The sequence below is a fragment of the Jaculus jaculus genome, chromosome 5 (assembly GCF_020740685.1).
Source record: "Jaculus jaculus isolate mJacJac1 chromosome 5, mJacJac1.mat.Y.cur, whole genome shotgun sequence".
NCBI lineage: Eukaryota > Metazoa > Chordata > Mammalia > Rodentia > Dipodidae > Jaculus > Jaculus jaculus.
The window spans coordinates 106797-123834 of record NC_059106.1 but is presented as its reverse complement, the minus strand read 5'-3'; the positions used below and the strand labels follow the sequence as shown (position 1 = coordinate 123834).

The 17038-nt window shown below is 40.9% G+C and overlaps 1 protein-coding gene across 1 annotated transcript; it reads left to right on the top strand.

Annotated features, from left to right (window-relative positions):
- The first annotated feature begins 14321 nt into the window (after nucleotides 1-14321).
- On the top strand, nucleotides 14322-15866 carry LOC101601068 (palmitoyltransferase ZDHHC6-like). Its single transcript, XM_045150273.1, is given in 2 exon segments — nucleotides 14322-15484; nucleotides 15486-15866. Coding segments are annotated over 2 exon segments (1257 nt in total). The 5' UTR covers nucleotides 14322-14608.
- Nucleotides 15867-17038: the final 1172 nt, after the last annotated feature.

Genomic DNA, 17038 nt, shown 5'->3' with positions numbered 1-17038 from the left:
GATGGCAGTGACCTTGGGACAACTCAGAAAGTATCATACTGCTGGAAAGAACTGACTGGAGTACTGAGTAACATCTCGATCACAACTTCCAAGGCTCAGGGTCTAATGCAGAAGAGGTGGCGGAAAGAATGTAAGGGCCAAGGGAAGGGTAGGACTCCTTACAATGTGCTCCCTCCAGACTTAAAGTGGCCCATATATCCATGACCTCATAGTGCCTAACACTACCTACACAAGACCATCATAAGAGGAGGAAAAGAAGCTGGGCGTGGTGGTGCATGCCTTTAATCCCAGCACTTGGGAGGCAGAGGTAGGAGGATGGCTGTGAGTTCAAGGCCACCCTGAGACTACATAGTGAATTCCAGGTCAGCCTGGGCTAGAGTGAAACCCTACCTCGAAAAACAAAAAAAATTAAAAATTTAAAATTTAAAAAAGAGGAGGAAAAGCTCATGACATAAAAATAAAAGAGGGACTGATTGAGATGGGGAGGGTATCTAATGGAGAATGGAATTTCAAAGGAGAAAGTGGGGGCAGAGAGGGTATTATCATGGATATTTTTTATAATCATGGAAAATGTTAATAAAAATTGAGAAAAAAGATGAAAATAAAACTAAAAATAAAAAATAAAATAAAGTGGAGCCATAGAGATGGCTTAGCAGTTAAGGTCCTTGCCTGTGAAGCCTAAGGGACCCAGGTTCAATTCCCCAGCACCCATGTAAGCCAGATGCACAAGGCAGCACATGCATCTGGAGTTTGTTTGCAGTATGGGAGGCCCTGGCACACCCCCTCCCTCTCTCTCTCTCTCTCTCTCACACTCAAATAAATAAATTAATTTAAAAAATTAACCAAATTAATCTGACTAAGAAACTATCAGGGAAATATAAGTGAGTCATTATAAAGTCTTGGCATCTGGGTTTGAAAACATCTTTGATTAGTCTGGACACCTATGTGGGTACCAATTACCCAGGTAGGGTTGGAACCAGAACAATGTATCTTGAGACAATTTTCCTTAGTAGAAGATCACTTGAGTATGAGGCTACAACTGGAGCAAAGAATATCTTAAGATTTAATTGGGGCTGGATAAATGACTTAGTGTTTAAGTCACTTGCCTACAAAGCCTAAGGACCCCGGTTTGCTTCATCAGTACCCACCTAAGCCAGATGTACAAGGAGGTCCATGTATCTGGAGTTCATTTGCACTGGCTAGAGGTCCTGGCACACCCATTCTCTCTCTCTCTCTCTCTCTCTCTCTCTCTCTCTCTCTCTCTCTCTCTCTCTCAAGTAAATAAATAAAAAAGAGTTAATTGACTTACAAATAACAAATTTGAGATACTAGAAATGAAATAGTTCTTTAACCAAAGTATTGACTAAAATTATTTTTACATAAAAAGAGATCACAACCTGGTTATTGGTGAACTAAAACAGCTGAGCTTTAATACAACCCTTGACAAATCTGTTTTGAAAGAGAAAACACTGTTGGTCAATGTTCTTATGTTAATCTTTAAAAAAGTAGAGAATGAGGAATAAAAGATTCTAGGGACAAGCTATACCTCATCCTGCCCGGCATCTTTTAGATGAAGGGGATATTCCTCCAGAACTGGCTATAGGGAGTAGAAATTAGGATTTCCCATTTCCTCTGTACAAGAGTCTTGACTCAAATTTCCAATTTTCTCCCCAACTTAGGGGACACATATTGCAGTCTCTGTGTCTTCAGGAGCAAGGGAGGCCCAAGAGAGGTTATTCATGCTCATCCAATTTAGCCAGCTCCCAAGCTTGAGTCCCCCCAGGCCCAACCCACATCCCACAAAGCATATGAGATCTGCCAAATGTAACTTAGGCCCAAGTGTGGACGTTTCCACTCTTGCTCATGTCTTGCTAGCTTAAATGTCCTTGGGATGGGGGGTTATCCTGGAACATTCTTCCCATCTTCCCTCCATGGGAAGCCTGGGGTTTAGGTCTAACCAGGTTTATGAATATTTTAGAATGTGCTTAAGCCTCTGACTGGATTTACTTTATGTTGCATGTCTTTTAATAACTTAATCATCTGAAGTTTTAGGAGTGTGGTAGTTTGATTCAGGTGTCCCCCATAAACTTAGTATTCTGAATGTTAGTTTCCCAGGTGATGGCGATTTGGGAATTAATACCTCCTAGAGGCAGTATATTGTTGGGACAGGCTTATGGATGTTATAACCAGCTTCCTCTTGCCAGTATTTGACACACTCTCCTGTTGCTGTTGTCCATCTGAGTTTGGCCAGAAGGTGATGTCCACCCTCTACTCATGCTATTGTTTTCCTCTGCCATCATGGAGCTTCCCCTCGAGTCTGTAAGCCAAAATAAACCTTTTTTTTTTCCACACAAGCTGATCTTGGTCAGGTATTTTATGCCAGCAATGTGAACCTGACTACAACAGATGGACTCTCTGATAATACCCACTTTTAGCTTTGTATATACTCTAGGCAAGCCAGATGGTTGTCCCACTCAAGGAGTTTTTAACCTGATCAAATACCCTGACTCAATTTACCCTTTTAATCTTCCTTTCTACTGAGAAATTCTATCTAACAGGAGTGCTTTAAGTGATTAGAATAGAGGGACTATAGAAAGAACCAAAGCTATATGCTGCTTGTCACTATTTCTATGTCAGAGACAACTGGACATTTTGTTTCTGGACAAGGTCTGGAGGAGACATGGTCTATACTTGTTTGTGGTCTGAAATGAAGGTAGTACCAACCCTTTTTCCAGGGCACAGTTTGCATGAATTTAAAAAGTATATAACCCTCTACCAACATAAACAAGAACAAGAGGAAATGACAGAGCAGAGAGCTAAGCATTCTGGCATTCTTTGTCCTATTTTGAAATTGTCTGTTTGAAATTCTTTTTGATTTTACCTAGGAAATATAAAATGGGTGGAATTTTACTCATTTCTAATATTCAGGGTCTTGCCTGTGTCTAATCTGGTTAGACTTCTTTCCAGAGAATGAGAATTACACCTGTATTTATGACATTGTGACACATAGGACAGAATTTTACCTGTGTCGATTCTAAATTCAAGTTAGATTAAGTCTGTGTCCCTGTATGAAAATTTTAGAGCATATCTAAGAGCATAGAAACAGTTGAAAATTCTTAAATTTTGGCATGGTACATGTGGTGGTTTGATTCAGGTGTCCCCCATAAACTTAGGTGTTCTGAATGCTAGGTTCCCAGCTGATGGATATTTGGGAATTAATACCTCCTGGAGGGAGCGTATTGTTGGGGGCAGGCTTATGGGCTTTATAGCCAGTTTCCATATGCCAGTGTTTGACACACCCTACTCTTGCTGTGGTCCACCTTATGTTGGCCAGGGGGTGATGTCCACTCTCTGCTCATGCCATCGATTTCCTCTGCCATCGTGGAGCTTCCCCTCAAACCTGTAAGCCAAAATAAAAATAAATCTCTTTCCCAGAAGCTGCTCTTGGTTGGGTGATTTCTAACAGCAATGCGAACCGGACTGCAACAGTAAAGTGGTACCGAGGAGTGGGATTGCTGCTAGACACCTGACTATGCGGCTTGAGCCTTTTGTAGCTGATTTTCAAGAGGAATGTGGAAGGAGTTGAAAGCTTGGCCTAAGAGATGCCTTGCAGTGCTGTAAGTACAGCTTGATGGTCTATCCTGGTCAGAGGTGAAAGACCTGAAGGCAGTAAGAACTATGGACTGTGAGGTTTGGCTTATGAGGGTGAGAAAAAGCTTTGCCTGGACTGGCTAGCAGTTTGTGTGAGAAGCTTGCTTTTGTGCCCATGTCCTGAGAAGTAGTGCAGGGTTGCTTTGTGTAGAAACGAACTGGTGTGTACAGAGGGATATGGCACAGAAAGAAAAATCTTTGGGTGAACTGTTGCCCATTCAGCTGCAACTGAGAGATTAAGACCTTTGAGACTGGGCTAGCTGACCTGTGCTGGAGCAACAGAAAGAATGTCGACTCTTTTGAAGGGGACTCAGTGCTCAAGGAGTGTCCTGTTCTTCAAAGTCTGCTTTATTCCCCCCTGGATTAATAAATTGGCACCCTACCTGGTATCATGGAGTATAAGAAATGCTGGAAAGAGGGTCATTGAGTTTGCAACACGGTCTTGTGTTTTGGAAACGGCCATGGGCAGTGTGAAGCGGGTTTGCTGGTTGCCTGCATAGAAACCCCATGAGGCCATGAGGATGAACCGTGGCTTGCAGTGGAGACCCAGTGGAGATGCCGGGACCATGAGATGGCTGCCAAGGAGCTGCTGGCCCCAATGAAGTTTCCCAGGACTGTGAGTAGCCTAGCTGGAGGGGTGGAGTTGGAATGCCAGAGACTTGTTGCTGGTTAGAATTATCAGACTTGAAGATTTGTCACTGGCTAGAGTTGCTGGACTTGAAGCTACAGAGTTTGATATTTGCCCTGGTTGTTTTAAATCTTGTATTGGTTGAATGTTTCTTTGCTATGCCCAATGCCATCTTTTGCAGTGTGAATATTTATTCTGTGCCATTATGGGTTTTTTGAGGTTATATTTTGGTATTATGGCTCAGTTAAAAGATCTAGAACTATGGGGATGTATGAACATCATTGGGATTGATAAAAAACTATGGGGACTTTTAAAGTCAGACTGAATGCATTGTATTTTACATCATGCACAGATATCAGTTTATGGGGGCCAGGGGCGGAATGTGGTGGTTTGATTCAGGTGTCCCCCATAAACTTAGATGTTCTGAATGCTAGGTTCCCAGCTGATGGATATTTGGGAATTAATACCTCCTGGAGGGAGCGTATTGTTGGGGGCGGGCTTATGGGCTTTATAGCCAGTTTCCCTATGCCAGTGTTTGTCACACCCTACTCTTGCTGTGGTCCACCTTATGTTGGCCAGGGGGTGATGTCCACCCTCTGCTCATGCCATCGATTTCCCCTGCCATCGTGGAGCTTCCCCTCGAGCCTGTAAGCCAAAATAAATCTCTTTTTCCCAGAAGCTGCTCTTGGTTGGGTGATTTCTAACAGCAATGCAAACAGGACTGCAACAGTACATATCTGTATTTAGCCTGAAAATTAGTCTTTTTTTCATTATAGAAGGACATTATTTTAGTTAAGATTGATTTATAATATTTTTGTTTAATATACACCCACCTTCTTACACATACTTCTATTATTTTTAATTTTTAACTCATTTTTGTTTATTTATTTGAGAGCAACAGAGAGAGAAAGAGACAGATAGAGAGAGAATGGGCACCCCAGGTCCTCCAGCCACTGCAAACTAACCCCAGACACGTGTGCCCCTTTGTGCATCTGGCTAGCGTGGTTCCTGGGGGATAGAGTCTCGAACCAGGGTCCTTAGGTTTCACAGGCAAGTGTTTAGCTGCTAAGCCATCTCTCCAGCCCCATACTTGTATTTTTTAAAGTTTACCATATTCCTTTTTATTATATCTAATAATAATATCACTTTAATCTTAATATTAAAATTATATTTCTTGAGAAATGATAAACATATGGTCAGATTTTCTTGGTGAAAGATTATCCCTGTTTTGTGATTTTTTTTGTTTAAGTTTTTTTTTTATTAATTAGTTTTGTACTCAGTGAAGACAGTCAAGTTGGTACCATTGTTAGCCTCTTCTCTGTCCTCCCTCTGCCCTCCTTGTTGAGGTATATGGGTCATGCATTGTGGAGGTAGCCCTCAATTACGGGTAACAGGAAATGTCTCTGTGTATCATGATGCAACGTGTGGCTCTGACATTCTTTCCACCCCATCTTCCACAAAATTTCCCTGAGCCATGTTGGGTTCATTTTAGGTCTAGTTCAGCAATTAGGTCTTGCGAACCTCTGTGTCTCTGGATATCTGATTTGGTAGGAGTTGATTGTTCTCTGTGTTGATCTCCTTCACCCTTGTGCTGGTACCAGGTTCACCAAGAAAACAGCACCCTTGCTTGTTTTGCCAACTATTCATAGTTTTAGCTGGGGCCCTTTTGAGGTATGATGGGGTAGTTCTCTCCTTATGATATGCATATATCTGAAAAAGAGAAGCAAATTCACCAATGGAGAGTAAAGTTAGCACCAGATAAATGGGATAACCATTATTTTTTTAGAGAGAATTTAATAGGTGTAGGCCCTCTTATAGCCCACGATTGGTGGTAGCTTGATAATGGACAGCAGGTTTTTGGATATGGTTCTGACTTGTTTCCCAGCTCCAGCTATGGGTTCCATTCCACTGAGTGGACCAGTTAGCCAAATCAAGAGCAATTTGTTACCCACCATGGCTGTGCACCACTATAGCACTTGTGTGAGCATCCTGACAGGTTATTTGCTGCTAAGTAGGTTATACCATGAGTTGCTTGGACAGATATTGGTCATTTTTCCCCAGTCACCCATGTAGCACCTTCTGGCACTAAACGCGCTGACTGTCTGGGGACTGACTCTCTTGCAACTTCCAGCCATGTCATTCCATTTTACCTGTCAACCGCATCTGCTGTCTTCAGCAGTAGGGTCTTACCCCTAACCTTTGGTGGGTCATCAAGTACTCTGACAGAAATCTGTCTTTCTTTTAGGAAACCTTGTAGGTCTCTCTGATCAAAAGCTCATTGTGGGTGATAGCCACCAGCTGGTAATGGGAGTTACAGGTCAGTGCCCACTAAAAGAAGGAAGAAAAAGATAAGTAATATAAAAGAGTTAGAGAGAAGAGATAGAGAGAGAAGCTGGAGAAGGTAGGCTTTCATCGTACCCTCTCCAGTGCCTTGTAAATCAGGTGTTTCCTCTAAGGGCCTGGTGAAGGTTCAACCATTTGGTCTGCCTTTTCGGATGTAGAATTTTATGGTACCTTTGCCATTTGGGTCCATATTTGTGTCTCCCACCCCCTTCCTAGCCCTCCCCTCCCTTCCTACCCATCCTATTGTCCGGTCATCAAGATGCTTTCTGGGTATGTCAGCATCTTGGTTCGATTCAGGTTAGGTGCTGTAGATGAGTGAGACTATGAGTGAGATTATCTTTCTGTGATTGGGTTAATTCACTGAGAATGATCTGTTCCAGGTTCATCCATTTTTCTTCAAATTTCATTGTGTCAATTTTTATTACTGCTGTGTAGAATTCCATTGCATAGATATACCCCATCTTAGTTATCCATTCTTCCAGTGATGGACATCTGGGTTGATTCCAGCTCTTAGCTATTACGAGTTGAGCCACTATAAACATGGTTGAGCAAATCTCTCTGGACTGAAGTTTGAAGGTTTTAGGATACATTTCCAGTAAGGGAATAACTGGGTCTGTTGGTAACTCTATAGTCAGCTTTTGTAGGAGTCTCCATATGGCTTTCCAAAGTGGTTGTACCATCTTACATTCCCACCAACAGTGTATGAGGGTTCCTATTTCTCCACATTCTCATCAGCATTTATTTTCATTTAATTTTTTGATGTTTTCTATCTTTACTGGGGTAAAGTGGAATCTCATAGTTGTTTTAATTTGCATTCCCCTGATGATTAGGAATGATGAACATTTTCCTAAGTGTGTGTTTGCCATTTGTATTTCTTCCTCTGTGAACTGCCTGACCAGCTCTGTGCCCCATTTTGTGAGTGGGTTGTTTGACTTTTTATTGTTTACGTGTTTGAGTTTTTGTAGATTTTAGAGATTAGTCAGTTGGATATTCAGCAAATATTTTCTCCCATTCTGTGGGTAATCTATTGGCTTTGCTTATTGTATGTTTGTCTGTGAAGATACTCTTCAACTTCATGTGATCCCACTGATTGAGTGATAGATTAAGATCCTGTGCTACCTGGGTATTGTTCGGGAAGTTTTTCCCTACTCCTATATCATGGAAATTTCCTCCTATATTTTCTTCCAGTAGTAGCCAAATTACCAGTCATATATTGAGGTCTTTGATCCATTTGGACTTGATTGTTGTGCATGGCGAGGTGTGTGTCTTTTTTTTCCAGCCTATATTGTTAAGGCCTTTGTCAAATATCAAGTAGCTTTAGTTGCTTGACCCAAAGTCTGGGTCCTCAATTCTATTGCACTGGTCTATACTCTTGTTTTTATGCCAGTACCATGCTATTTTTATTACTATGGCCTTGCAATATAGCTTTAGATGAGGTATGGTGATGCCTCCAGAGGTATTTCTTTTGCTGACAATATTCTTGGATAGCCAAGGCCTTCTGCCTTTCCATATGAATTTTGAGATTATTTTTCCTATCTCTGTGAAGACCAAAGTTGGTATTTTAATTGGAATTGCATTAAATCTGTATATTGGCTTTGGTAGGATTGCCATTTTCAGAATGTTAATTCTGCATATCCAGCAGCATGGGAGGTCTTTCCATTTTCTCAAGTCTTCCTCATTTTCTTTCTTGAGTGTTTTATGCTTCTGGCTGCTTTGGTGTCTCAGTGTCCCACCAAGCATGAGTTTAGGCTGCTTTGGTGTTTGGTGCTTTGGTGTCCCTCTGTGTGTGAGATCAGGCTGCTTCAGCATCCCATAGTATGAGAGTTCAGGCTGCTTTGGTGTTCCTGACATGGGTGAGCTCAGACTGCTTTGGTGTTCCACCAAGTGAGAGCTCAGGCTGCTTTGGCATTCCTGCCATCCATGAGATAAGGCTGCTTTGGCATTCTGATGAGTGAGAGCTCAGGCTGCTTCAGCTTCCTGCTGTACATGAGCTCATGCTAATCCACCCACCCTCGTGTTAGCTCGGGACCACTCTGCCCATCTTCTTGCCTGCCTGCTAACTCATGCCAGCTCCCCCAAGAGGCACCACTTCCCCTGCCCATGGAGACCACAGTGCTACTCTCCCTGACAATACACTGTGATGGGCAGACCACAGTGCAAAAGAAATAACATGAAAAATCAAATGCAAGTAAATCCAGTAAGACCACCCAGCCCTACCATGAATTTCTCTAATCCAAACATAGAAGAGACATTAGGATCACAACACCAAAATGAAGCTATGAGCATTGCAGCCCTGACCAAGATACTGGTAGAACTTTCATAAAAGCAACAAAGGACCGATTATCGTGTGGATGCTGCCATCACTAGACTAGACCTAATAGATAAGAAAATGGAAGGAGTTCAAAGACAGTTAAGAGATATAAAGGAGAGCAAAAAAAAGAGGCCCTCAAATATCAGCTGATGATGCTAAATTAAAACATAAGGAAATGCAAGGATGAATTCCAAGAAGCATCAAGAAAATCAGAAAATGGTGTGAAAAGGGAGCTTGACAGAGGGATGGAAACTATACACAGAAAAATAGTAGAAAATGCAAACCTAATTGAACAAGTCCAAAACTCTCTAGAAGCTCTCAAGAATAGAGTTTGCTAGGAGGACAGAAACTCCAATCTGGAAGACAAGATGGAAGAAACAGTTCAATAGTTCAAGAATTTCAATAAGTTCGAAAATTTCTGTGAACAGAACATGAGAGAATTGTGGAATACCCTTAAACATCCTAATATCCAGATCATTAGAATACCAGAATATGAAGAAATTCAGACCAAAGGCATGGAGAACTTATTTAACAAAATAATCAAAGAAAACTTCCCCACTCTCTCAAAAGAAAGGTCCCTCAAGACACAAGCTAACAAAACTCCAAACAGAATGGATCAAAGGAGAAACTTTCTATGACATATTGTCATTAAGACTCTAAACATTGACACCAAAAAGAAAATCCTAAAAGCAGCGAGGGAAAAATAGCACATCACTTTTAAAGGTAACCCCATCAGAATTACTTCAGACTTCTCAATGGAAACCCTGAAAGCTGGAAGTGTCTGGAATGAAACACTGCAAATTCTAAGAACCTATGGCTTCCAACCCAAACTACTTTACCCGCAAAGTATCCTTCATAATAAATGGTGAAAGAAAAACTTTCCATGACACAGCTCAGCTTTACAATTATATAAACACAAAACCAAACCTTCAGAGAGTATTTCAGGAAATTCTCCACACAAGAATCAAATAATCAAACTCAAATGCCTACAAGAAGCAGATCAAAATAACCAAAACTCAGAGAAGGCACAAAAAACTTCAAAGTCCATGAAAACACCAAACCACATATTCCAACACAATATGGCAGGGATCAAATCAAACCTCACAGTAATTACCCTAAATATTAACAGTCTTAATTCACCCATCAAGAGACACAAACTAACAGGATGGATCAAAAAATTAGACCCCTCAATCTGTTGTCTTCAAGAAACACATCTCACCACTAAAGACAGACACCTCCTCAGGGTGAAAGGGTAGAAAACAATATTCCAAGCAAACAGGAATAAGAAACAAGTAGGCATAGCTATATTAATATTGGATAAAATAAACTTCAAACCAAAAATAATCAAAAAAGACAAAGAAAGCCTCTTCCTAAATATCAAGGCAATGATCCATCAAGAGGATATCACAATCATAAATTTGTATGCACAAATGCAGGGCACCATAGCTCATAAAACAAAACCTACTTGATAATAAAACAGAAATAACCACCAACACCATCATAGTTGAGGACTTCAGTATACCATTATCACTAGTAGGCAGATCATCCAAACAGAAACTCAACAGGGAAGTAAGAGAGCTCAACAAAAACATAGATCATTTAGACCTAACAGACATCTACAGACATTCCATCCCAAATACACAGACTACACATTCTTCTCAGAAGCCCAGGGAACATTCTCTAAAAGTAGATTATATACTGGATCACAAACACTGTCTCCAAAATATTTAGGAAGATTAACATGATTCCCTGCATGATATCAGATCACAATGCTATATTGCTAGAAATTAACAACAAAAGACCCAATAAGAATCCCATCGACACCTGGAAACTGAACAGCACACTTTTAAACAATATATGGATAGTGGACAAAATAAAAAATGAAATTGCAAAATTTCTAGAAATGAATGACAATGAGAACATATAGTACCAAAACTTGTGGGACAAAATGAAGGCGGTCCTCAGGGGAAAATTCATAGCACTAAATTCCTTCATAGCAAAGACAGGTTCCAAGTCAATACCCTAACCATCCACCTAAAGGCACTGGAAAAGCAAGAAGAATCCAACCCAAAAAGCTCCAGAATGAAAGAAATAATTAAGATCAGAACAGAAATTAATGATTTGGAAACTAAGAAAACAATTAAGAAACTTGCCAAGCAAAGAGCTGGTTCTTTGAAAAAATAAACAAGACTGACAAACCCCTGGCCAATTTGATCAAGCAATAAAAAGAAATGCTTAAAATTAACAAAATTCAAAGTGAAAAAGAAGAGATCACAATGGACATAAGTGAAATCAGGAGAACCATCAGGTTTCAAAAACCTCTACTCCATAAAAATGGATGATATGGAGGAAATGGATAAATTCCTGGACACATACCATCTATCAAAGCTAAACTCAGAGCAGATTAATGTCCTAAACAAACCTATCACACTCATTGAGATTTAAAAAGTAATAAAAAAAAAATCTCCCCAAAAAGAAGAGTCCAGGACCAGATAGCTTCTCAGCTGAATTCTATCAAACCTTCATGGGAGAAGTCAAGCCAATCTTTCTCAAACTGTGCCATACAGTTGGAGAACAGGGCAAGTTCCCCAACTCCTTCTATAAAGCTAGTATCACCCTAATTCCAAAACCAGGCAGAGATGCCACAAGAAAAGAAAACTACCTGCCTATTTCCCTGATGAACAAAATCCTCACAAACTGAATCCAACAACACATCAAAAGCATTATCCACCTTCATCAAGTGGGATTCATCCCAGGAATGCAGGGGTGGTTCAACATACAGAAATCTGTCAATGTAATACACCACATAAACAAGGTTAAACACAAAAACCACATGATCAATTCGATAGATGCAGAAAAGGCCTTTGACAAAATACAACATCACTTCATGATCAAAACATTGGAGAGAATTGGTATGGTTGGTTCATATCTTAACATAATAAAGGCAAAATGCAAAGCTCCTACTGCCCAAATAATACTTAATGGAGAGAGACTGAAGGAATTCCCATTGAGATCAGGGACAAGTAGGATTGTCCACTCTCACCTCTCCTCTTCAGTATAGTACTGGAAGTCCTAGCTCAAGCAATGTGACAGGAGAAAGAAATAAAAGGGATACAATTTGGAAAGGAAGAACTTAAGTTAGCTATATTCACTGACAACATGATTGTATACATACAAGACCCAAGAGAATCTATCCCAAAACTCTTGAAGGTAATTAACTCCTATAGCAAAGTAGCTGTATACAAAATCAATGCACAAAAATCAGTAGCCTTTCTATATGCAAATGAAAAAGATATAGAGAAAGAAATAAGGTACATAGTCCCATTTTCAAAAGCAAAAATAATAAAATAAAATAAAATGCCTTGTAATAACATTAACCAAGGTAGTATAAAGTCTATAAAATGAAAACATAAAAGCACTCAAAAAAAGAAATTGAGGAGGACTTGAGAAAATGGAAAGACTTCCCATGCTCCTAGATAGGCAGAATTAACATTCTGAAAATGGCAATCCTACCAAAGGCAATATACAGATTTAATGCAATTCCCAACATTGTTCCTCACAGAGATAGAAAAAACTGATCTCAAATTTCATATGGAAAGGCCTCAGATATCCAAGCATATCCTCAGCAAAAGAAATACCTCTGGAGGCGTCACTATGCCTGATCTAAAGCTATATTACAAAGCCGTAGTAATAAAAACAGCATGGTACTGGCATAAAAACAGGAGAATAGACCAATGGAATAGAATTGAGGACCCAGACTTTGGGTCAAGCAACTACAGCTTGATATTTGACAAAGGCCCTAACAATATAGGCTGGAAAAAAACACAGTATCTTCAACAAATGGTACTGGACAAACTGGGTAATCATATGTAGGAAATTGAAACTTGATCCAAACATCTCACCATGCACAACACTCAAGTCCAAATGGATCAAAGACCTCAATATAAGACCAGAAATTCGGCTACTACTGCAGAAAATACAGGAGGAAATTTCTATGATATAGGAATGGAAAAAGACTTCCTGAACAAAACCCCAGTAGCACAGGATCTTAAACAGTCACTCAACCAATGGAATCACATAAAGCTGAAGAGTTTCTTCACAGACAAGCATACAATAATCAAAGCCAATATATTACCCACAGAATGAGAGAAAATATTTGCTGAATATCCAACTGACAGAGGCCTAATCTCTAGAATCTACAAAGAACTCAAAAACCTAAACAATAAATAGTCTAACAACCCATTCTCTCACTCTCTTAATAAAATAAATTTTTTTAAAATGTAAAAACAGGGCAGGAGAGATGGCATAGCAGTTAAAGTGCTTGGCTGCGAAGCCAAAGACCCAGGTTCGATTTTCCAGGGTCCTTGTAAGCCAGATGCACAAGGGGCATAAGCATCTGAAGTTTGTTTGCAGTGGCTGGAAGCCATGGTGTGCCATTCTCTCCCTCCCTCCCTCCCTCCCTCCCTCCCTCTCTCTCTCTCTCTCTCTCTCTCATGAATAATGTAAAAGCAGGGGGGACTGGAGAGATGTCTTAGTGATTAAGGCATTTGCCTGCAAAGCCAAAGTACCTTAGTTTGATTCTCCAGGACCAAGGTAAGACAGATCCAGATGCACAAGGTGGAATATGCATCTGGAGTTCGTTTGCAGTGGCTGGAGGCCCTGAAGTGCTCATTCATATTCATATATTCTCTCTCTCTCTCTCTCTCTCTCTCTCTCTCTCTCTCCCCCCACTCTCTGAAATAAAAAAAAATTTAAAAATGTAAATGTAAAGAAATAATAGCACCATGCACATTATCATTCTCAGGAGAAAGCATACACTTCAGCTTGTAAGAGCCATGAGAAACTACATGAAACGTGTGAAGTGTAACCTTGTTATACTCATATGTTTTGTGCTTTGCAACAAGGAAAGTCGCTTTATTTTCTGGATGAGTAAATAAAGACAGAAAAACCAAAAGGCATGATATGGATGACAGCTAGAATTTGAACCTATGCCATAAGACTCCAAAAGTCTCTACTTATCAATGACCAAAGCTGCTTGAAGTAAAACCCAGGTAGTTTGTAAAACTCTGTGGTAGTTTATATTCTCCATAACTTCATTTGTTTTGAATATTCAGTCCCCACTGGTAGCAATTTTGGAATGTTGTGGGGCCTTTAGGAGGTAGAGACTTGCCACAGACATCCTTTGGAGTAATATAATTCAATTCCAAGCCCGATAGTCAAACTACTTCCCTTCCTCGATGCTTTGGAGATGTGATACATACTCTTACCATGCTATCTCTGCTAAGATGAACTTTCCGCCGAAACCATAAACAAAAATAAACCCTTTCCGGAGACGCCCGGCTGCAAGCTCGCCCCGCACCCCGACCTCAGGCCCCCAGGATTGTCTGCTTGCTCGGGACTGAAGTGCTCATGACGCGGTTAGCCGAAGCGGAGGAAGTCTGTTGCGGGTGAGCCCAGGCCGTCCAGGAAATGCGATGGCCGAGGAGCAGTTTGGGTCTCAAGCCAAAACTCTGGGGTGTTCTCATTACGATAAAGAGCTCTGAGTGTGGATAGTGAAAATGACACCTACATTTTCCCATAACCTGAAGGCATGACAAGTCAGGGACCCATGTGGACTTCTGGCACATGGGAATGTGTGCACAGACCAAGGAGATCTGTAACACCTTAGAAGCAAGATGGCAATCTTCTCCAGCATGGGCACATTCTGCTCTGTCATCAAGTTTGAAAATCTCCAAGAATTAAAGAGACTTTGTCACTGGGGTCCCATCATAGCCCTTGGTGTGATAGCAATATGTTCCACAATGGCCATGATTGACTCTGTGTTGTGGTATTGGCCCTTACATACAACTGGAGGAAGTGTGAATTTCATCATGTTCATAAATTGGACCGTCATGATTCTTTACAATTACTTCAATGCCATGTTTGTGGGTCCTGGCTTTGTCCCTCTGGGATGGAAACCGGAAAATTCTCAAGACAGCATGTATCTCCAGCATTGTAAAATCTGCCAAGCATACAAGGCACCACGTTCCTATCACTGCGGGAAGTGCAATAGATGTGTGATGAAGATGGACCATCACTGTCCCTGGATCAACAACTGTTGTGGTTACCAAAACCATGCTTCATTCACACTGTTTCTCCTTTTAGCACCACTGGGTTGTATTCATGCTGCTTTCATTTTTGTTATGACTATGTATACACAGCTTTATAATCGGCTCTCCTTTGGGTGGAACACAGTCAAGATTGACATGAGTGCAGCCCGGAGAGATCCTCTTCCCATCATCCCCTTTGGATTAGCTGCATTTGCTGCCACTTTGTTTGCCTTGGAATTAGCTCTAGGAACAACCATAGCTGTTGGGATGCTCTTTTTTATACAGATGAAAATAATTCTAAGAAACAAAACTTCTATTGAATCATGGATTGAAGAGAAGGCTAAAGATCGGATTCAATACTACCAGCTAGATGAAGACTTTATTTTCCCCTATGATATGGGAAGTAGATGGAAGAACTTCAAACAGGTATTTACATGGTCAGGAGTCCCCAAAGGAGATGGTTTTGAAGTGGCCAATAAGAGAAGGATGTCACCAGTACAGCTTAACAATAGAACAGCTGAAGCAAAAGGCAGATAAGCGAGTCCGAAGTGTTCGCTGTAAGGTAATAGAAGATTACAGTGGTGCCTGCTGTCCTTTAAGTAGAGGACTCAAGACTTTCTTCACCAGCCCCTGCACTGAAGAGCCTCGGATACAGCTGCAGAAAGGGGAGTTCATTTTAGCCACAGGAGGGCTGCGATACTGGTTGTATGGAGACAAAATACTTGATGATTCCTTTATAGAAGGTACTTCCAGAATAAGAGGATGGTTCCCTAGAAACTGTGTGGAAAAATGCCCCTGCGATGCCGAAACACACCTGGCCCCCGAGGGTGAGAAGAACAGATAGCCACTGTTAAGTCACTCTTCAGTCCGCTTCCTTACTTGAAAACGGTATATATGACTAAGGATTATGCAGTGAGCCTACTCTGGTTGAGGTGTTCTCTTCCTCAAAGGTGCCCCAGTGCCATGATTTCAATACTTTTATTACCATTTTGAAATGGAGAAGCCATTCTCTGCCTATGCCTTTGACTGCCTGCCCCTCTTAATCACCTCTCCTCTTGAAAGAAAGAACACCTTATCCAAGTGAGTGAACTTGAGGGCGCTGCGCACCGTGGTCCTCACCTGTAGGTCTGCTTCCCCTTCACCAGGAGCATCTGCCTGTGATCCTCTTGTTTCCTCCTCAGTCGACGTTTCTTACGTCATAGTCCAGATGTTATAGAACTTAATTTGTCAGATTCACTATTAGCTCAAATTTTGTTACTTGTCTTTTAATAATGCAGATTTTGTCAAATCAAATAAAGATTGATGGACATTAAAAAAAAAAAAGAAATAAACCCTTTCCTTCCATAAGCTGCTTTTGGTTAGCATGTTTTAGCCCAGCAATAAGAAGTAAATTGCTATATGCTTTTAAGTCTGATTTCCAAAATCTGACCTGGAAATTCAGTCTACTATACACATCATTTGCCCACTCCTCCTATTCAGTCACTTGAATACCAGAGCCAGTGCCATGCCTGCAAGACAGAGTGGCCTACAAATGAAAGGCCACAAGTATTTCTAAGCAGCCTAAGAAACCTCTAGTTTCTGCCTAGTATCTGTAGCAGTAGGTGCCTCACAGGCTGATCCTTTTGTAGCCAGCCCCATGGAGATAAGAACTAGTCAGTTGACACAATGCTCTATTCTCTGCTTACATCCCTGTTGTATGTATACTGCCTTATCACAGTATACAGACAGTTACTCAGCTGAGTGATAACTGGCTCTGCACCCTGTTTTCCCTACCTGCTTTGCAAAGCTCTAAGCTATAGGGATCAGCTCAGTCCCATCCTTTTTTTTTTTTTTTTGCATTCTTTATATTCCATATCTGACATTGGTTCCCACTATACTCTCTTATTTGTCTTCAACAAATCAGGCTTAGAATTGCTTTTCCTGCCACAGCTCTTTTCTGCCTGGCCCTCAGGTAACTCTGGCCCATCAAGCAAAAGTAAAACTTGCCAAACAGTGAGACCTAGCTTTCATGTCTCA